General features: G+C 42.8%; 1 protein-coding gene across 1 annotated transcript; it reads right to left on the bottom strand.

Annotated features, from left to right (window-relative positions):
* Positions 1 to 1,344: 1,344 nt before the first annotated feature.
* On the bottom strand, positions 1,345 to 9,688 carry LOC129848660 (RNA-binding protein 15-like). Its single transcript, XM_055915759.1, has one exon. It carries the CDS (start codon positions 9,544 to 9,546, stop codon positions 7,033 to 7,035), a length of 2,514 nt encoding a protein of 837 aa, XP_055771734.1. The 5' UTR covers positions 9,547 to 9,688; the 3' UTR covers positions 1,345 to 7,032.
* Positions 9,689 to 22,329: the final 12,641 nt, after the last annotated feature.

Raw genomic sequence — 22,329 nt, forward strand, 5'->3', positions numbered from 1 at the left:
TAAAGAGGGTCTAAAAATAGAAGCAATAGTATAATTTCCATAGAATCTTTTTGACGTATGATCCTGCATTGAGACAGGGCAAACAAAGGTAGGAGCAGTGCTCGCCCAGTGAGGAACACCTGCTGTTTCCATGACCGACTGACCAGGTGAATCCAAATGAAAGCTATGATCCCTTATTGTCACTTGTTAAATCAACTTCAATCAGTGTAGATGAAGGGGCAGATAGGTTAAAGAATGATTTTCCAGCCTTGAGACATGAATTGTGTGTGCCATTCAGAGGTTGAATAGGCAAGACAAAATATTTAAGTCCCTTTGAACGAGGTATGGTAGTAGGTGCCAGGCGCACCGGTTTGAGTGTGTCAAGAACTGCAACGCTGCTGGGTTTTTCACTCAACAGTTTCCTGTGTGAATCAACAATGGTCCACCATCCAAAGGACACCCAGCCAACATGACAACTGTGGAAAACTTCAGAGTCAAGATGGGCCTTTCGAGACCTTGTATAGTTCATGCCCTGGCGAATTGAGGCTGTTCTGAGGGCAAAAGGGGATGCAACTCAATATTAGGAAGGTGTTCCAAATGTTTTGTATACTCAGCGTGAATTATTTGAAGTGGCAAGTGTTTCTATTTGTGTAATGTTGTCAACTGCATGAGAAAGATGAGCATACAATAAATCTACATCTGCACTAATGAAGTGCATATACAGTACATGTAGGTCACACCTTGTTACAGGTTAATAATAAGTCATATAGATAAACTGGAACAGTACGTCATGACTCAGCATTTCCCACAAAAATAAAGATTTCTGTAAAATGGGGCTGTTGACTTTTCAGAATGTGAGCATGTAACATATGAGTGTGTATGATTGGTTTTAGTTTAATGGGTTTAGTTTAATGGCTTGTCATATTATTTATGAATGGCCATTTGATACAAAGAATAGAGTGACTTTAATGACTGCAAATAAAGGTCTGAGCGTACTTTCCGCATACTTGAGTCTGATAGGAATTGTTCAATTGTTCGCGTCTCAACAATTTGATTCAATTATCACTAGATTAGAGTGTTTTTAAACAAGATAATGTCAGTAATAATGTTTCTGATATTTCACATGCGTCTGAATAACATCTAAGTGACGTAGGTAATTGTCTAACTTCTTTAGACAACTCTGCCCTCTAAAGGACAAAGTCAGACATCATCATAACTTACACGGTCTTATAATTTCGTAAAATTGTATTTAATGCCAACAGGTTGTAACGTTGTAAAACTGTAATAACTTTAGATCATTCAACCTCATCTTCAAATGTACAAAGGTAATAAAAGAGAACACACTAATAAAAAACAACAGCCATGTTTAAAATAAAATACTCTTTATTAAAAAAAACATTCTACAAATAGTTTTAATTGAAACGTAATGTGGTATGTACAAATTAAAATTAGCTCAAATAGTAAATAATGACTCTGGCTAAATGCACATTAAATGGTAAACACTGACAGCATTAGAAAATGTACTCACCAATGTGTGGATCCCTTGTCAGATGAATTCCTTGTTTAATACTGTATCAACCAGATGTTTGTTAATTAGATAAAACATTAAGGTAAAACTCTGACCCGTGTACAGTTTTACAGTTCTGTTTCAGGTTGTATGACTCTTCCAGAGCAGAAAGATTAATGGAGCAAGCTTCTTTATTTCCTCCTTTTCTGAATGTTGCTCTTGTGAAACTCAAACGTGATTAATCCCTGTTCACTCCTTTCATGAGGAACAAAAAGGAGGTCATAATACAGCAGTATGGGGCTAATGTGTATTTACTACAGTGCATGATGTAGTACCTGCTGCAAACGGTTTCCTGGAGGATTAATCGATGAGCTGAGGACTGAAACAGAGCCACATCCTTAACACAAAGACAAGACTGGCCAGAGAAACAACAAACATATGTAGCACATTAAAACATTTGAACATGTCATAAAAACATTGAAATCCCCTGAAATTGTACTGGAGAAAATTAACAACCTAATATCACATATCATAAGGATATGTTCTAAATAAACCAAAGCCTTCAGTATCAAACAAATGAACTAAGTGTTATAATTTAGTAGAAAAAAGCTGATTGAATCTTCTAGAATCGTATTGTGAATGGTAAAATGACCGCATTTACTGTTCAAAGCCCCCTGGGACTAGTGATGGCCAAGAGAAAGTCACTACTTACCTCTTCATAATGCAAAGGCAATGTTATCTACAGTGAAATAAGTCATTCATCAAAACCCATTCAATATCATCAGTGAAGAAGGGCGCTGCATGATCTGACAACATCTACTGATCTGAACATAACACAACTACTGATGATCAATACTCATGGCATTTTTATACGTCTATCCTTTCTGCTATTCTCAACTGGAGGTGGGGGCATGAGTCCGCTGCTGTTCTTCCATTTGTGTCTAATCTATCAAATGCAACTGTGAGATTATTTCATGTGTCCCTGCCATTTTATGCAGTTGTACAAGCAGTATTGATCATATCAGGCATACTACCAGGTCTTCAGGCACCTGTTATCAGATATTTCCATCACTAAGATTTCTGTTAAACTGAATGTTATGCTCATGCTGCAGACATAAAAAGCTGATGTTTTCAAGAGCGTGTCACTCCCCCACTCATTATAAGCAGGGAACACACTATCCTACCCATTCATATCATCAAACAAAATGGATCCTGTCTCCCCTGATAATGTGCAGTTTGAATTTTAACTCTAACATTTGTTCTCTACCAGTTGTTCTTCCCGCATGCAGTTAAATAGCGCATCTGAATATTTTACCATTTTTAAAAACAGTATAGCCTATGAGGATATTATTAGATGTGTGTATGATTTTAGGAATAGTCCTGACCTAGCTATTTATCTATCACTCCCCAGTTACACTTGACGGAGTAAAACGTCATACTCAATTTAACTTACCGGTATGTGACATACACATCAGAGGGACTTCTATTGGTTAAGCAATATTTTGAATCTAAATTTGCCTGTGACAAAACAGCATGCAGGGAGAAAAAAACTATTGACAACGCACTGTTAATGAATTGTATAACAGACCTATGGACATTTTGAAAGTGAAACAAAATGATCATGGAGCAATACACTTCTATAAATTGTAACCAGTGCTATTATACTGATGGCATTGCTTTAAGGAGAGGTCTATACCCGTTTATGTGCAATATATACAAGTGTATGGTATTACATTTATTATGAACCAGGTATCATTAATTGAACGGCTTATCTGCTTGCCTCATATATAGAATGCATCTAAGTACAAAATACCAGATTAAGTGATTTTCAGGTGTTCATAACAAGGGATCAGACTGTTCTTTGTTTATACGTACCAAGTATGTCGTTCAGGCTGGCAGCAATCTTTACCTGAGCAGGGACAGGTGTCTGTGGGGGGGAAGGGAGGTGCCCACTCCTGTCATAGACAGGCAGAGCTCAAAACCTCTGAGAAGCCTTGTGTTGCAGTCCAGGGTGTGGCACACACAGTGGATCTCTCACAAGGCAGGATTTGCATTTCCTACCAAAGTTTACATACCAAATCCACAACTATGCTAGTCAGGCCTGGAATCCTGGCACTAAGCCGACTGTTAACTGGGCAGTGCCTCCTGTGGATTCTGGATCCCTGATGGCAGCCCAATGACGGTCTCTTCATTTTGATTTCATATTCACTTAGAATAACCTCTAAAACTAAATCAATTCAAATCATCGATCCCTGCACAGGGCGGGAGGTTCCTTTCACTGGGAGTGGCACATGGTGGTTTGTGGAAAGCCTGGGTGCCGAGTCACTCCATCCCATGGTGGGGTACCAATGTAAACTGACCCTAACACAGTAAAATATTATTCCTGCAGGCTTCAACGCAGGGGGAGCAAAGCAACTGGTAAATACACAAATAATAAAAACTATGGCTCCTTGTTAAGCTGGAACAGATCTTGAGGCATTACCCTCCTAGGTCTGCAGGGTTGTTTTCGTCAGTAGAGTTGAGTGGACAGGACAGGCACTCCAGCTGTGTGTTGTTGGCCAAAGTGACACATAGCAGGAGGTGTGGTGTGCAGAGCAGTGGAACACCCGGGACAACTGGATCAGTGGCCCAAGGTGATGACAATAGCGCCACCATCAGAGCAGCAGCCAGCAAGAGGTGAGCCTCTCTCCAGCCCCAGTTGTAACAGCTCACTGGAAAACAGCTTCATCACCTATGGCTACGAGGACCAGAGATAACACAGGAGTAGGGCCCCACTCCCACTTCAAAGGGACACTAGGGACATCTCAGCAAAGGCAAAGTAATGATGGCCAGGTAAAAGGTGGTGGGGGGGGATTTGGGCATTAACAGCTGGAACATCAGCAACTCTTCAAAAAGCTGTGTCAACAATGATGGTGAGCAATGATGCCAACACAAAGATTTGAGCTCTTTCCCTTGCTCTCAACACTTTTCTTTTTCCTTTCTGGTCTGGAAAGGTGCTCCCATTTTTCAAGTGCGAAAGCCAATTCCTTCGCAACACAACAGAAAAGGTCACAAAAGTCGTCTTCCAAGGCAGAAACATTTGTTTTCCCACGAAAGAGAACATTTATTGATACCGAAACAAAATCTATGAAGTGCAAGCTGCACTTTGTGTTTTTTGACAACTACGTCTTAGGCGCATGTGCAATTGCGGTTTCCATTTTTTCTCCAAAAATCAGGTGGACACAGCACAAAGCATATTTTCCATTTAAAACACGGGAAATGGCATCACAAAGCATTAACACAACGAGCAGTAAATTCTGAGGAAATGCACAAAGGGCCACTGTGCAAAGGACCCTTGCCCCTGTGCATTCTGGAGTATTTTTGCATATGGTTTTTTCCAGTGTCCAACGGTGGTATGGTGGTGTTATCCCCTCTGGTATTCCTTGCTCAAAAATCTGAAGTGTCCATAACATACATACAGTAATAATTTTATACAAGAAATGTCACTTAAAATACATTTTTAAATAAAACTTTTTTTATATATATAAAAATGCCAATACACTTTGAATTCTAAGTAGAAGCAGACGGCTATGGCATTAACAACACTACTGGTGAGTTCCCCAAGTATAAAGTTGTCAATTAATGTAAAGGCCAAATTAAAAATCAACAATTATGTAAATGAACGTCCACTGTAGTATTGAGAGATTTTGATACATAAGCCAGTCAAAAAACCTTATCCTTAGTTTAACTCTAAACAGAATTTAAGTACACTGTTGAACTAAACCAATTGTTAAAATCTATAGATGTTTTAGGGACACACATACTCTTGGTCCTTGAGAGCAAATAGAAAGGTATCCTGTTTCAAAAGTGAGTCATACATTTGACATAACGGATTGAACTCATTGGAGAAATTCCATTTAGATAAACTACTTTCCTTCTCACCTTGTTGACTCACTTTTGTGGAACTGAAAAGACTATGTGAAATGGCGCCGCCTAGCTTTCTGGAAGGCTAGGCAGTCTCTAAATGGTTTCTAGACAGTTCTCTCAGAACCAAAAGGGGAAGTCATCAAGGGACACATATTACTGCCATGAGGGGCCATCATCATTTGGTTTAGAAGCTTTATTTCCCTCTTTACCATGTATAGTAAAATACTTACTTAAACTTAACCATTTAACTGTGGGGATGATTGTTGGAAATAACATTACTCATAATATAAAAAACAGGATAACGTCCTGACCTCAAGGACCTCAGTGGCACAGGAAAATAGTGGTAGTTCTTATTTGGTAAAAAAATAATACCCTCTATGGAATTTGTGTGACATCTCTATTGAATGAACCCAAGGATCATAGACCTGTTGACAATCAAAACCATTCTGGATTTACGGTAATAGAGTCAATATTTGGATAGTGCCTAACTAATAGGCACTTTTAAATTAGACCACTCAAAAGAAACTTATGAGCCTTGTTTTTTTGTGTGTTTCTTTTTACTATTAGTCTATATAGTCAACAGGGCAATGCAACACTTGTAAAACAAACTCTGATATCCTAGATTCTCTTATAATGTATCACACAAAATATTGTTTCCAACATCGAAAATTCAAAATTAACTGTGAGTGCTATTGGTGCCAAGCAAAGATACACTGACAACAGTCGGTGAAAATGTGAGCACTTTGGCGATTAGAAATAACAAAAATCCTCCCAATTATGGATCAAATAAGTAAGACCTTATCAAACAGCAATGTTTGATTTGAAAATATTCCAGGTAGAGTTTTAAGTAAATAATCGAATTTCAAAACCGTTCATGTCCCTTTACATTGGCTGCTTGATAGAGGTATATTCTTATTGATCAACAAAAGCAGACGCCAATTTTACTAATAAATTATTGATAATGCAATGGAAAACTGTATCGTCTTACAACTACACACCTTCACAGGGCTCTTAAAATATGGCATGGCTTATCTATTACCAGTAAGAAATTCAAATGAGGAGATAACTAAGTGTAGTTCAGTTTTTTTTTCAGTTTTCAGATTAATCTTTACATGCTTTTATGTTCTACTGCAATGACTAGCAAACAAGACTTGACACCAGATAAATTATTGTTTGCAAATACAATGGATGTCAGATTTTTTCCAAATAAAAAGGCAATAACCAATGTAGTAGTGATTCACAAAAACGCATAAATTACTCTACAGATGAATGATTTACAGATTAGTTAAGCAAATAGAGAAAGGTGAGTCTACTTTGACTTAACCATTTTCAATTAAATGTATCCACTTCTTGCGATTTAAATTTAAATTGTTCACATTAAAAGTAGACCACCAATAGAATGTAATGAAGGCTACATGCTAATGCATGCTAAGTTGACAACTTAAAATATCTGAAAGGCTTGTTATTTTTCATTACCAAATGACTCTTAGTATAGCATTGTGTTCTGCCAAGAAGTTCTACTTGTAGCAAGACAGAAAGCTATCAACCCCACCCTGTTCCGTTTCAATGACAGCTAAATCCCGTAACACATTGTGGGTGTGAATGTGCTACCAATGCATCACACATGAATGATTCTCATTTTATGAGGCTCCTCGGACAATGACCATCACCAGGTAGTCCTCTTCGGTTTTGGCAAGGGCTTTAGCTGAGGCATCCATGAACTGCTGGGAAAAATCACAGGGCGGGAAAGCGTGAAGAACTCCTGCGCCGTCCTTGTCACGGCTGCCACCCACAGGCAGGCTGATGACGCCGGCCGCTTGCTTCTGCTTCAGGTAGGAGACCAGGTTCTTTAGAGGCCTCTCGGTGGAGCTTCCCACATCCTGGGGCCCCTCCTCACAGCTCCCGGGCACAGCCAAGAGGACAGAATAGCCGCTGGGGCCTGCAGTCTTGATGCGACGGGACACCTCATCCAGCTTGGGCTGGTCCAGACGCAGGCGCTGGGTGATCTTTAGCTGGGACACCTGACCACCAGTGGAGCTCTCCACCAGTAGTCTGGCTGCCACAGCTAAGTCCCCCTCTAGCAGGTGCATGGAGGTGGGGAAGCTGCTGTTCTTCAGCAGGAGCACGCCCTGCCAGGCCTGACACAGCTTCTGCCCCCCGGCCCCCTGCTTAGACTGCAGGCTGGATAGGGAAGAGGAAGGGTGATCAGAGCGGTCCTCCCTCTTTACAGGGCTTGTGCATGAGTCAATGGCTTTGCGTTTGCGGTCCCGTTCTGGTAAGGCTGGGCTGTCTGTCCGCAGCCGCTTGTCCCCAGGGCCACGGCCTAGGCTGCCCCGCTGCTCTCTGATGGGAGAGGGCCTATCGGAGCGTGGGGGGCTGTAGCGCCCCCCGTCCCGGCTGCTGCCACCAGGGCTGCGCTCCAGAGAGGCGCCGTGACGACGACGCCCATGTTCACTGCTGTTTGGTGAGCGGTCCGGGCGACGCCCATCTTCTAAGGGGCGGCGTTTTCGGGCCTGGTCTCGGCTCTGCAGCTCCCGTTCCAGAGACCAGGGTTCACGTGAACGCCTCTCCAGGTGATCCACGGTTTCAAAAGCTGCCCCTCGCACCCTCTCGCAGACTGCTGGGCCAGCCCAGTCTGCGTTGTACAGTTCCCTTTCCCTGAAGCGGAGTGGGGGTGGAGGGCTCCTCTCTCTGATTCTGATGGCCTCGAGGGTGGGTCGGTGGACGAACGAATCTGCCACTAGGTCAAAGTGAGGAGGCAGAGGGAGAGGCTGCAGGTACTGTTGCTGGTAGCGGAGCTCTGTGTCAGCAAAGTCCACCCTAAGTCTTCTCTCAGGACCACCCAGAGGAAAGCCACGCATGTGGGAGCAGGCGGCCTGGGCAGCGTCCAGGCTCTCATACTGGATGTAGGCCCACGTGTCCCCCTTCCTGTAGTCTATAGTCCTGATGGTGCCGAAGCGGTCAAACTCCCTAGCCAGAGCAGCAAGGGGGACCCAGGGGCCAAGACCCCCCACCCACAGCCTGGTTGTGGGTGTCGCTTTGCCATAGCCAATTTTAATAGGGTTGTGACACACCACTTTTCCTGACATGGTGATCTTAGCACGGTGAGCCATGTCCAGGTTCTCGAACTTTAGGAATCCATAGGTGCTGTTCTGTCCGCGAGCGGATGTCCGCTTGATGTCCACCTCTGTGATCAACCCAAACCTGTCAAACACCCTCCTCAAGTCATTCTCTGTCACTGAGACATCGAGGTTGCCAAGAAACAAAGTCCTGTTGGCCCGATGCTCATCTTCAGGGGAGAGAAGGTCCTCCTCACAGAAAGCTGCGCAGTCAGGGATGAAGGGTGGCCGGGCCCTGGCTTCATAGATAGAAAATTCCCTCTCTCTTTCTAGTTCTCTAGGGAGGGAGGGGGGAGGAGGGAGACGGCCCAAAGCTAGCTGCTGCAGTCGGAAATCTCTATATCCTAGCCCCGTTGGTGAAAGGGGTCTTTGGACATGCAAATGTCTGTGTCCTGCAACTTCTGCATATGGATCTTTTTCGATGGGGGAGCGGCTCCTCCTCCGGTTCATGTACACCGCGTCAATTTTTAGAGGGCGGTCATAGAGTACCAACTTGCCGCGTGCGTGTTTGGCCGCCTTGGCATCGTCGGGCCTTCTGAAATTCACAAATGCCACCCTTTCGTCGTTAACTCGGCTTATTTTGACACTCACGTCCCCAAATTTCTTAAATTCGTGAAATAATCCATCTTCAATGTCTTCGTCGCTCAACTGAGAGCCCAGTTCGCTGATTTTTAGAGTCTTGTACTCACTTTCGTTACTCGGAAGAGGCCGCGGTTCCCCGCGAGAATTGGTCCTTGTCGTGGGGTCCAGAGCAATGCTAATGTGTAGCTTGCTACTCGAACCAGTTGTATTAGCATATCCATGACTACTCCCAGTTCGATTTGCCACATGTCCGTCTAAATCTCGACAGTCTCTCTTTTCAGATGGTAAACTCCGTTTCACCGAACCACCACTTTTGACAGAACTATTCCCGTTGCTGCCTGCCGCCGAGAGTGTTCCCATTTTCTTACTTGTTAGGTGGCTTCCTCCCCGGTCTCGAATATCGTCCAGAATCCGCGAGCGCTTTTTAACGGGCGACCGCTCCTTGCCTTTCATTTTTAGTAGACTGCAGTTACCGTCTTGAAAACAATATATTCTAATCTTACTACTCACTGTTTTTGTCTCTAACTTAAGTCAAATGTGCTTTAAATTCAACTCGTAGGCGACATGTCCGCCATGTTGAAGAGCAGCATTAAAAGTCCCGCCCAGCTTTGGTGATTGGTGGAATGCGGCTCGCGTAGAGAAGAACGATTGGTTCCACACATGTCACTCAACACAGTATAGGTGCGGTTCTGGGCCTAAAATACAGTGAGGAAGGTCAGTAACCTCTAATATCTTAGGCTTTATGTATGAGATACATACATGTTAATATTATAGTAGGCTTATCCTTTTTGGATCAGAGGGAAATGCAACAAGCTAAAAAATAAGATTGTGCCATAGAAACTCCAACACATTTTTGTATTGTCTAGTGAAGATTTTGAAAATTTGGCTGAGAATGTAGGCTAATGCATATGGTAGGAAATAAGAAAAAAATGTGTGCTTTAAAAATAAAAACTAATAAGATTAATAAAAGTAGTAACAAAACATTACAATGAGACTCAGCTTATAGATTGTTTTATGTCTTCATAGTGATCTACTCTATACTGATGTAAATTCTTTGAGAGAGTGTGAGAGAGAGACACATCATGTACAATATCAATCAAAGTCATGAAAGACATGGGGGAGAGCGAGGTGGAACTGGTTAGTGGTAGAGGAGTTGATTGATGAGGCCTGAATCGACTGACTGGGACTGGCACATTTATTTCTGGGGCCTACTTAGGTAGAACCTCTCTGGTTATGTCCCAAATCCTCTATATATTGAACTATTTTTAAACAGGGGCAATCGAGCTCTGGTCAAAAGTAGTGCACTATGTGGGAATAGGGTGCCATTTGGGACACAATCTCTCTGCCTGTACGGCTGCAGCCAAAGTCACTGGCACCAGTACTGGTGCACTGCCAGAGAGACATCGGAGGAGTGATGAGGAGTAGCTGGAGGAGAAGAGGAAACCTATTCATAACAGTGTAATTTACCCTCATTACAGCCAGACAGATGCCTCAATTACAGCAACAGTTGAACCAGAAGGATAGGGTAGGCACCATAGCTACAGTACAGGCCTTTGGAGATACAGTATCTATCCCCTTTCATTCATTTGTGCAAATTTGTAAACTTTAAGTTTATTATTGTAAAATGTCTGGTTCGCATACAAATACAATACAATACAAATACAAATACTCCTTTTGCCGTGAGCAACCTGTTGCCAGGTGGATGTGAGAAGCACAATAACCACTAGGGGGCAGAGGGGTTCCTCTGATAAAGTGCTATGGACACTGAGGGCGTAGGCCTCCTTGTAATTTCTTTCTCACTTCCTGTGACACACCTCAAGGTCCAATGAAGGACAAACAGACACAGGCTAAACCAGGTTACCATCCAACCTTTTTTATCCAAGTAAAGTACATGCCACGGGAAGTAGGGATCTCTTTGTGTTGATTAAACAAATTATGCGAGAAATGTCGTTGGCAACGCTTTTATGCACAAATATTGATATAATAACCATCATATCAAAGTAAACTTGGAGTCACCCAATGACATGTTGTGTGGTCCTCCAAGTACAATTTGTCAAAAGCAAACAGTTTTAGGCTACAGATGAAACAATTTATGATGAACTTAACAGGGTGGTGAAAGGTGATGAGCTTGATGCTCCTTTCCAATAAATATCAAGGGTTATATTCTGGTGACATAATCATCGATGCTTGGCTGCTGTTAGGCAAACATAATCTTGTGTTTTTGTGCATGATAATCTCATCCTGTAGGCTATATTTGCGCTCTAGCCACCAGCGTGCAGATACAGTACTGTACCCCTATCTGCTGTTGGCTAGAACGCACGTGCCAATACCATAGTGGGCACACTTCCTATATAATCCCCAAATTTGGTGGGGGGGGGGACCATATGTAGAGTTCAAAATGCGATGGAAACCCATTTAACTTGTATTTTTTATTTGGTAATTTAACCACAAAAGGTATTTTTATGTGCACTATGTGATCATGCACAGGCTTTTATCTGCAAGAAGTCAATTTGATGGAAACATCTCTGTTAGGAAAATGCGCATAAAACAATTGTTTTTACGTGGATTTTAGAATGGACCAGGACCAATGGTCACCAGGACCAATGGTAAATTCATGTAATAGGTTTTGCAAAATTCACATAAAGTTCCTGGTATTTATTAGTTCATATCAATTTAAAGAAATTTAGCCAATTTATTCATGACCAAATTTAGCTGGCATTAGATAGTTAATCCAGAGATTCTGACCTTTGCCTCGATTTGGCAGTCTCGTCCAGATCTTCATGGCATTTGTAGCTCTTTATGATAGCCACATTAGCAGATAATTAGAATTTCATTTTTGGAGGGTAAATACAGGCAAATATATTGTCAAAAGCCACCTTCACCTAGAGAGATTTACACAGTTATCAAAACGTTAAGCCAGGGTAAGCCTAAAATAAATAATGATGAGCTTCACAGGGTAGTGAAAGTGCAAGGTGATGAGCTTGATGCTCCTTTCCAATGAATAATCTCGCTCTTTTGTCCATAATAATCTCATCATGTTGGCAAAGACAGTACAGTCTGAAGATAGGCTAAAACTGCTTATCCAATATAAATCCCAGATCACACTTGTAGGCAGGGGTGCAACTTCCACTGAGGACAGGGGGACATGTCCCCCCCACATTCTGAAATTGCATTTTTGTCCCCCAAATTTTATCCTTGGAATGTGATACAAAACACGGCAACGGTGTGCTTTAAGACCATGCAGACGCCTCCGAGCAATCAGGTAGGCTGTTCGGAGTGTTTATCCAACTGGATTTAGGACCACACAGACACCACAGAGCGGGCTGACAGGCTGTGTGAAGTCAAAGCTTCTGGAAGGCTGGCTGGGCCAGCACGGGAGAGTTGAACATAGTGTTGAGCTCTTTCACCGAGTTGTAAAAGAAAGCAGAACTGAAACGTGTACTCTTTAGTTGACTGATGTAGCTGGCAAGGTAACTGCTGTTCAACTTATCAGAAAAAATACAAAACAAGTGTATATTCGCTGTGCTGAGCTAGTATTGTGACTGACATGTAACGTTAGCTAATGTTTCATCCCGTCTTGACTGAGGTGAATGAATACGCTACGCTAGTAAGTAGCTTCCACAGCCAGGTCAGCTCTAGCCTCTAGTTATCTGTCAGATAGCGATATGAGGTGGCTATTATTACTATCTAACAGCAGTTGTTTGTATGGAAATGTTTTGTAGCCTTTGTTTTGTCACGCTTCAGAAGTAAATGAACTTGGCAAGCTTTTGCTAGTTGATGTACCGATAGAGAGAGAGAGCTGGCCAAAGGTTGGCTTACATTAGCTATTATTTTTGCCTTAAACTAGAATTGAATTTAACAATAAAACCATCAGCCAAATGATTGAAGAATTATATTTTTTCAGTGCAATGTGAGTTGTATTAGTCAGATGTCAATGTAATGTTATTGATCTGTCAGTTTCCCTAGATAATTCCCTACTTTTCACACTGACACTGTAATAAGCAACTCTAAAGTTACAGGCTTCGCTGTCATGGTGCACAGTAGAGGTCTGCACAGGACCGATTTTTTTCATCCAGCTCCCGCCCTGAGACACAGCTTTTCATACCTCACTCTGCCAGCACCTGCTGGCTTTCTTTCCGATGGTCCCAAACCCAACCACAGTCCCGCAATGTTATTTTAGGCATTTGTGATGCAGCTCACTTGCCAGCCAGGATCCCAGCAATGTTGCGCCCTATAGGCAATATCAAATGTGCAAAAATAACTTAAGAAATTAAGAAATAGGTTCAATTACCATAGATTCTCACATGGCCCTTATATTAGGCTATCTGTATTACTGGGCTATATCAGCCAACATGCTAGCTGTAGTTTGAAGAGAGCAGAGTTGGAGAGACTGGCACTTTCTCTTAATCTATTTTTATAGCCTACCTTTTTGGAGAGGGAAGATTTTCAGACAGAAAAATATGGGTGATCAACATTTAAGCCTATTTCTAGGCAATGTGGTAAACTATGTTGTGCCTTTTCCTTTTCAATGATGATTCATTTTTATGATTGCACTTCGACTCACGTTGGTTGAGCGCCACACATACTAGGCGCACTTGAACTCTAACACCCAACTAGGAGAGGTAGGCTACTGAAGTTGACGCAGCTAATTCTGAGTGTGTGGCTAATGCAAAAAATGTATGTTTTTAATACGATAGGTACGCTAACACATACAAAGCAGAAGGAGGAACGTTTCAAAATAATCTGTGGGACAACAAAAATATTTTCATCTGTCTGACGCTCGCTCCCGCCTGCAGCTTGAAAAATGCTGACTGTGCCGCAATGATCTCTGGTATACTGCAGAAATGCAGCCCTCTAGTGCAGTCAGTACACAACACTATGCTCATCATGTCTTAGCAGGATTAGATGGTGACAGGGGTCCCAAGATGGTCAGACAGTCAGGGAAGACCAATTTACGGAGCTCAGGTGAATTTTGCAGTATATTCAGTGAATTATGCAAAGTTCCATCTTGAATTGATGTGTAGACCTACAGTAGCTACAGGACAGCAGCTTAAGCTTAAAGCTACAGTCTAGGATCTGGGAATACTGGTCATTTCAATTATTGAACCATTGATTCGATTCTTGGATAATATAGTGTATAAATGTACACCAAGGTCATTCTTTGTCATGCCTAATTTTAGGAGGATCAGATGGTGACAGGGGTCTCAACAGGGTCAGGCAGCCAGGGAAGACCAGTCTGTGACAGAGGTGAGGTGAATTTATGCAGATACAACACTTTATTATTTTAACCAGCAAACACAGGACAAGCCAGATATTTTTTAAGGCAGTCTGACAAACCTCCAAAGTTGATTTCCAGACTGTATGAAGGGTTGATAGAGGCTTTTCCCAATGACACAAAACATTTAAATAAAAAATGTGAGGAAGACCTGGGAGACGCTATTGACGATGATGAATGGATACAGATAAAGTGCCTTCAGAGAGTATTCAAACCCCTTGACTTTTTCCACCTTTTGTTACGTTACAGCCTTATTCTAAAATTGATTAAATAAATAAAAATCCTCAGCAATCTACACACCATACCCCATAATGACCAAGCAAAAACAGGTTTTTAGAAATGTTTGCTAATTTATTAAATATAAAAAACTGAAACACCTTATTTACTTAAGTATTCAGACCCTTTGCTATGAGACTCGAAATTGAGCTCATGTGCATCCTGTTTCCATTGATCATCCTTGAGATGTTTCTACAACTCGATTGGAGTCGACCTGTTGTAAATTCAATTGATTGGACATGATTTGGAAAGGCACACACCTGTCTATATAAGGTCCCACAGTTGACAGTGCATGTCAGAACAAAAACCAAACCACGAGGTTGAAGGAATTGTTTGTAGAGCGCCGAAACACGATTGTGCCGAGGCACAGATCTGGGGAATGGTCCCAAAACATTTCTGCAGCATTAAAGCCCCAAGAACACAGTGGCCTTCATCATTCTTAAATGGAAGAAGTTTGGAACCACCAAGACTCTTCCTAGAGCTGGCCACCCAGACAAACTGAGCAATTGGGGGAGAAGGACCATGGTCAGGGAGGTGAACAAGAACCTGATGGTCACCATGACAGAGCTCTAGAGATTCTCTGTGGAGATGAAAGAACTTTCCAGAAGGACAACCATCTCTGTAGCACTCCACCAATCAGGCATTTAGGGTAGAGCGGCCAGACGGAAGCCACTCCTCAGTAAAAGGTACATGAGGGTGGCAAAATCATGCTGTGGGGATGTTTTTCAGCGGCAGGGACTGAGAGACTAGTCAGGATTGAGGCAAAGATGAACAGAGCAAAATACAGAGAGATCATTGATGAAAACCTGCTCCAGAGCTTTCATAACCTCAGACTGGGGTGAAGGTTCACCTTCCAACAGGACAACAACCCTAAGCACACAGCCAAGGCAACACAGGAGTGGCTTCGGGACAAGTCTCTGAATGTCCTTGAGTGGCCCAGCCAGATCCAGGACTTAAACCTGATCAAACTTCTCTGGAGAGACCTGAAAATAGCTGTGCAGCAATGCTCCCCATCCAACCTAACAGAGCTTGAGAGGATCTGCAGAGAAGAATGGGAGAAACTTCCCAAATGCAGGTGTGCCAAGCTTGTAGCGTCATACCCAAGAAAACTTGAGGCTATAATCGCTGCCAAAGGTGCTCCAACAAAGTACTGAATAAAGGGTCTGAATACTTATGTAAATGTGATATTTCCATAAAAATATACATATTAGCAAAAATGATTAAAAACCTGTTTTTGCTTTATCATTCTGGGGTATTGTGTGTAGATTGATGATGGGGGAAAAAACTATTTAATCAATTTTAGAATAAGGCAGTAACATATCAAAATGTGGAAAAAGTCACTCTATGTTAGAATGCCCAGTCATGTTCATATAATCTCAGACATAAATTGCTGCAGTTTAAGACCATCCATAGAATGTGCTATATGCCAGTGAAACGGAATATCATGCACTCAGAAATTGTATTATTCTGTTGGATGTGTAAAGTAAAAAAGGGGACATATTTGCATATTTTGTGGTCTTGTGAAGGTTGGCTGAATTCCGGCAAAGAGTATGTACCTTTATCTCAGCATCTCTACAGATTTTCCCTTCTCCCTGTTTTTGTTTGCTTGGAAATGTTGATACTGGAGACTGTTAATAGAATAAATTGTATAACCTTGCATTTATAGTGGCTAATAAATGCATTGCCATTAATTGGAAGGTTGGTTATCCTTCCACAATGTGTGGAAGAAATGTCAAGTTATGTACAGTATCACTAGATTTGTTTTAAGATTAAGGGTATACTGTGCAACTTTCATAAGTTTTGGATGCCTTATATGGAATACTGTACAACAAAAATAGACTGTGTTGAAAACATGGCCACGTCAGGGGAGATACCTATTTAGGCAATCCCTAGCTGCTGGGCTGCTTAGTCCTGGCCCTGGGGGTCTGCTGTACTGTTGTCACTCTGGCCTCGCCCTAACACACCTGAAATCAAATAAAATGTTATTTGTCACGTGTTGAATACAACAGACCTTACAGTGAAATGCTTACTTACAAACTCTTAATCAACAATGCAGTTGTAAGAAAAGTAAGTGTCAAGTGAAAAATAAAATAACAGTAGTGAGGCTGTATACAAGGGGTACCGGTACAGAGTCAATGTGCAGGGGCACCGGTTAGTCGAGGTAATTGAGGTAATATGTACATGTAGGTAGAGTTAAAGTGACTATGTATAGCTAATAAACAGAGAGTAGCGGCAGCGTAAAATAGGCGGAGGAGGGGGGGGGGGGGGCAATGCAAGTAGTCTAGGTAGACATTTGATTAGCTGTTCAGGAGTCTTATGGTTTTGGGTAAAAGCTGTTAAGAAGCCTTTTGGACTTAGCGGTCCTGGATGTCAGGAAGCTTGGCCCCAGTGATGTACTGGGCCGTACACACTACACTCTGTAGTGCTTTGCTTTCGGAGGTCGAGCAGTTGCCATACCAGGCAGTGATGCAACCAGTCAGGATGCTCCCGATGGTGCAGCTGTAGAACTTTTTGAGGATCTGAGGACCCATGCCAAATATTTTCAGTGTCCTGAGGGGTGTGTTTGGACCATGATAGTTTGTTGGTGATGTGGACACCAAGGAACTTGAAGCTCTCAACCTGCTCCACTACAGCTCCGTCGATGAGAATGGGGGCATGCTCGATTCTCCTTTTCCTGTAGTCCACAATCATCTCCTTTGTCTTGATCACATTGAGGGAGAGGTTGTTATCCTGGCACCACGCGGCCAGGTCTCTGACCTCCTCCCTATAAGCTGTCTCATCGTTGTCGGTGATCAGGCCTACCACTGTTGTGTCACCGGCAAACTTAATGATGGCGTTGGAGTCGTGCTTGGCCATCCAGTCATGAGTAAACAGGGAGTACAGGAGGGAACTGAGGATCAGCGTGGCGGATGTGTTGTTACCTACCCTTACCAGGATCCAGTTGCAGAGGGAGGTATTTAGTCCCAGGGTCCTTAGCTTAGTGATGAGCTTTGAGGGCATTATGGTGTTGAACGCTGAGCTATGGTCAATGAATAGCATTCTCACTTAGGTGTTCCTTTTGTCCAGGTGGGAAAGGGCAGTGTGTAGTGCAATAGAGATTGCATCATCTGTGGATCTGCTGGGGCGGTATGCAAATTGGAGTGGGTCTTAGGTTTCTGGGATAATGGTGTTGATGTGAGCCATGACCAGTCTTTCAAAGCACTTCATGGCTACAGACGTGAGTGCTATGGGTCGGTAGTCATTTAGGCAGGTTACCTTCGTGTTCTTGGGCACAGGGACTATGCTGCCCTACCAAGTAAAAAGGCAGTAACTGCTCATAGCGTGGAACTGAGAAGAATTACTTTTATTTACCTTGGTTTCACAGTAACTTTATGCAATTACTGCTAATGAGACCCCCATTTTCTCCAAAACACAATACAATAGAGGCAGGATACTTGTCCACATAATTAAGCACGTATTTAATGTATCAAAAATTACATTAACTCATTTTCGACCAAATGAGTAGATACTGCCTTTTTGCTTGGTAGGGCAGTATGGTGATCTGCTTGAAACATCAATCAATCAATCACATTTATTTATAAAGCCCTTTTTACATCAGTGATGTCACAAAGTGCTATTCAGAAACCCAGCTGGGTTAGGCTGGGTTTCTGAATAGCACTTTGTGACATCACAGGTGTGTTAGAAGCACAGTGGCTAGAAAGGCAGGAACCTAGAGAGGAACCAGGCTCTGAGGGGTGGCCAGTCCTCTTCCAGTCCTCTTCTGGCTGTGCGGGTGAAGATTATAACAGTACATGGCCAAGATGTTCAAACGTTCATAGATGACCAGCAGGGTCAAATAATAATAATCACAGTGGTTGTAGAGGGTGCAACAGGTCAGCACCTCAGGAGTAAATGTCATTCAGAGTTAGAGACAGCAGGTGCGGTAGAGAAAGAGGTTTGAAAACAGCACGGTAGCACGTCCGGTGAACAGGTCAGGGTTCCATAGCCGCAGGCAAAACAGTTGAAACTGGAGCAGCAGCACGACCAAATGGACTGGGGACAGCAAGGAGTCATTAGGCCAGGTAGTTCTGAGGCATGGTCCTAGGGCTCAGATCCTCTGAGAGAAGAGAAAGAGAGAGAGAGAAAGAGAGAGAAAGAGAATTAGAGGGTGTATACTTAAATTCCCACAGGACACCGGATAAGACAGGAGAAATACTCCAGATATAACAGACTGACCCTAGCCCCAAAACACAAAAACTATTGCAGCATAATTACTGGAGGCTGAGAGAGGAGGGGTCGGGAGATACTGTGGCCCAGTCCGACTATACCCCCGGACAGGGCCAACCAGGAAGGATATAACCCCACCCACTTTGCCAAAGCACAGCCCCCACACCACTAGAGGGATATCTTCATCCACCAACTTACTACCCTGAGACAAGGCCAAGTATAGCCCAGGAAGATCTACCCCATGGCACGAACCCGAGGGGGGCGCCAACCCGGACAGGAAGATCACGTCGGAGACTCATCCCACTCAAGTGATGCACCCCTCCTAGGGACGGCATGGAAGAGCACCAGTAAGCCAGTGACTCAGCCCCCGTAATCGGGTTACAGGCAGAGAATCCCAGTGGAGAGAGGGGAACTGGCCAGGCAGAGACAGCAAGGGTGGTTCGTCGCTCCAGTGCCTTTCCGTTCACCTTCACACCCCTGGGCCAGACTACACTCAATCATAGGACCTACTGAAGAGATGAGTCTTCAATAAAGACTTAAAGGTTGAGACTGAGTCTGTGTCTCTCACATGGATAGGCAGAGCATTCCATAAAAATGGAGCTCTATAGGAGAAAGCCCTGCCTCCAGCTGTTTGCTTAGAAATTCTAGAGACAGTAAGGAGGCCTGCGTCTTGTGACCGTAGCGTATGTGTAGGTATGTACGGCAGGACCAAATTGTAAAGATAGATAGGAGCAAGCCCATGTAATGCTTTGAAGGTTAGCAGTAAAACCTTGAAATCAGCCCTAGCCTTAACAGGAAGCCAGTGCAGAGAGGCTAACACTGGAGTAATATGATCACATTTTTTGGTTCTAGTCAAGATTCTGGCAGCTGTGTTTAGCACTAACTGAAGTTTATTTAGTGTTTTATCCGGGTAGCCGGGAGTAGAGCATTTGCAGTAGTCTAATCTAGAAGTGACAAAAGCATGGATACATTTTTCTGCGTCATTTTTGGACAGAAAGTTTCAGATTTTTGCAATGTTACGTAGATGGAAAAAAAGCTATCCTCGAAACAGTCTTGATATCTTCGTCAAAAGAGAGATCAGTGTCCAGAGTAATGCCGAGGTCCTTTAGAGTTTTATTTGAGACGAATGTACAACCATCAAGATTAATTGTCAGATCCAACAGAAGATCTCTTTGTTTCTTGGGATCTAGAACTAATATCTCTGTTTTGTCCAAGTTGTTTTTTCCTTTGTAGTCTGTAATAGTTTGCAAGCCATGCCACATCCCACGAGTGTCGGAGCCAGTGTAGTACGATTCAATCTTATTCCTGTATTGACGCTTTGCCTGTTTGATGGTTTGCCGGAGGGCATAGCGTGATTTCTTATAAGCTTCCGGGTTAGAGTCCCGCTCCTTGAAAGTGGCAGATCTACCCTTTAGCTCAGTGCGGATGTTGCCTGTAATCCATGGCTTCTGGTTGGGGTGTGTACGTACAGTCACTGTGGGGACGACGTCATCGATGCACTTATTGATGAAGCCAGTGACTGATGTGGTGTACTCCTCAATGCCATCGGAAGAATCCCGGAACATATTCCAGTCTGTGCTAGCAAAACAGTCCTATAGCTTCGCATCTGCTTCATCTGACCACTTTTTTACTGACTGAGTCACTGATGCCTACTGCTTTAGTTTTTGCTTGTAAGCAGGAATCAGGAGGATAGAATTATGGTAAGATTTGCCAAATGGAGGGCGAGGGAGAGCTGTTTGTAGAGTAAAGGTAGTCTAGTTTTTTTTTCTCCTCTAGTTGCACATTTAACATGCTGGAAGAAACGAGGTAAAAGCGGATTTAAGTTTCCCTGCATTAAATTCCCCGGCCATTAGGAGAGCCACCTCTGGATGAGCATTTTCCTGTTTGCTTATGGCCGTATACAGCTCATTAAGTTCGATCTTAGTGCCATCATCGTTTTGTGGTGGTAAATAGACAGCTATGAAGAATATAGATGAAAACTCTCTTCGTAAATAGTGTGGCCTACAGCTTATCATGAGACTTCCTTACTATTAGATTTCGTGCACCAGCTGTTGTTTACAAATATACATAGACCGCCACCCCTTGTCTTACCAGAGGCTGCTGTTCTATCTTGCCGATACAGTGTAAAGCCCACCAGCTGTATGTTATTCATGTCGTCGTTCAGCCACGACTTGGTGAAACATAAGATATTACAGTTTTTAATGTCCTGTTTGTAGGATATACGTGATCGTAGTTCGTCTACTTTATTATCCAATGATTGTACGTTGGCTAATAGGACTGATGGTAAAGGAAGATTACCCACTCGTCGTCGGATCCTAACAAGGCACCTCGACCTATGTCCCCGATATCTCTGTCTCTTTCTCCTGCAAATGACAGGGATGAGGGTCTTGTCGGGTGTATGAAGTAAATCCTTTGCGTCCGGCTTTTTAAAGAAAAAGTATTCTTCCAGTCCTAGGTGATTAATCGCTGTCCTGATATCTAGAAGCTATTTTCGGTCATAAGAGACGGTGGCACAAACATTATGTACAAAATAAGTTACAAATAACATGAAAAAACACACACAATAGCACATTTGGTTAGGTGGATGTAAAATGGCAGCCATCTCCTCTGGCGCCCACCAATAATGAAAGTTTTACTAAGATCCTAAAGCTGAGTGGGGTGTGTTAGGTTGGGACGCTACAGGGCCATACACCCCTAGGGGCAGGACGAGGTGACCCAGCTATAATGTGTGCACGTAAAAAGAGCTCTATTAGACCTATGATATGAATTATTTGGAGGGTGTACTGTTTCTGTGTGTTAATGTGTAGGTGTGTGTTTGTTTTCAGTCAACTTATGTTTTCCAAAACTTTTCCTTGAGACATAAAAAAATATGGGAAGGAAGTTGTGTTGGGGAGAGAGTTGAGTTATTGACTAGACTGGTGGGGGTCGGGCGTGTAGGTGGCTCGGGTTGGCTGGGCGGTCTGGCTGAAATTTTATATAAAGACAATCAAAGACAATCAAAAAATTAAAGACAATCAAAATTGGTCTTTGTACTTCATTTGTAAGAGTTGTTCATTTGTTAGGCTATTTGTCACGTTCCTGGCCTGTTTTCTGTTATTTTTGTATGTGTTTAGTTGGTCAGGGCGTGAGTTGGGGTGGGCATTCTATGTTATGTGTTTCTATGTTTAGGTCGTTTGTAATTAGCCTTATATGGTTCTCAATCAGGGACAGGTGTTTGACGTTTCCTCTGATTGAGAACCATATAAAGGTAGGCTGTTCACACTGTTTGTTTGTGGGTGGTTGTCTTCCGTGTCTGTGTATGTGCACCACACGGGACTGTTTCGTTTGTTCGTTTGTTTGTTTGTTTGTGTAGTCTGTACCTGTTCGTGCGTTCTTCGTGTATATGTAAGTTCTCTAGTCCAGGTCTGTCTACTTTCGTTTTGTTATTTTGTAAGTTATTCAAGTGTTCTTCGTGTTTCGTCTTTACTTTAATAAAATTC

This window comes from Salvelinus fontinalis, chromosome 3 (genome assembly GCF_029448725.1).
Source record: "Salvelinus fontinalis isolate EN_2023a chromosome 3, ASM2944872v1, whole genome shotgun sequence".
In the NCBI taxonomy this organism is placed as follows: domain Eukaryota; kingdom Metazoa; phylum Chordata; class Actinopteri; order Salmoniformes; family Salmonidae; genus Salvelinus; species Salvelinus fontinalis.

Excerpts from the sequence above, each read along its gene's own strand:
- LOC129848660 (XM_055915759.1), bottom strand. The coding sequence starts at position 9,546 with ATGAAAGGCAAGGAGCGGTCGCCCGTTAAAAAGCGCTCGCGGATTCTG.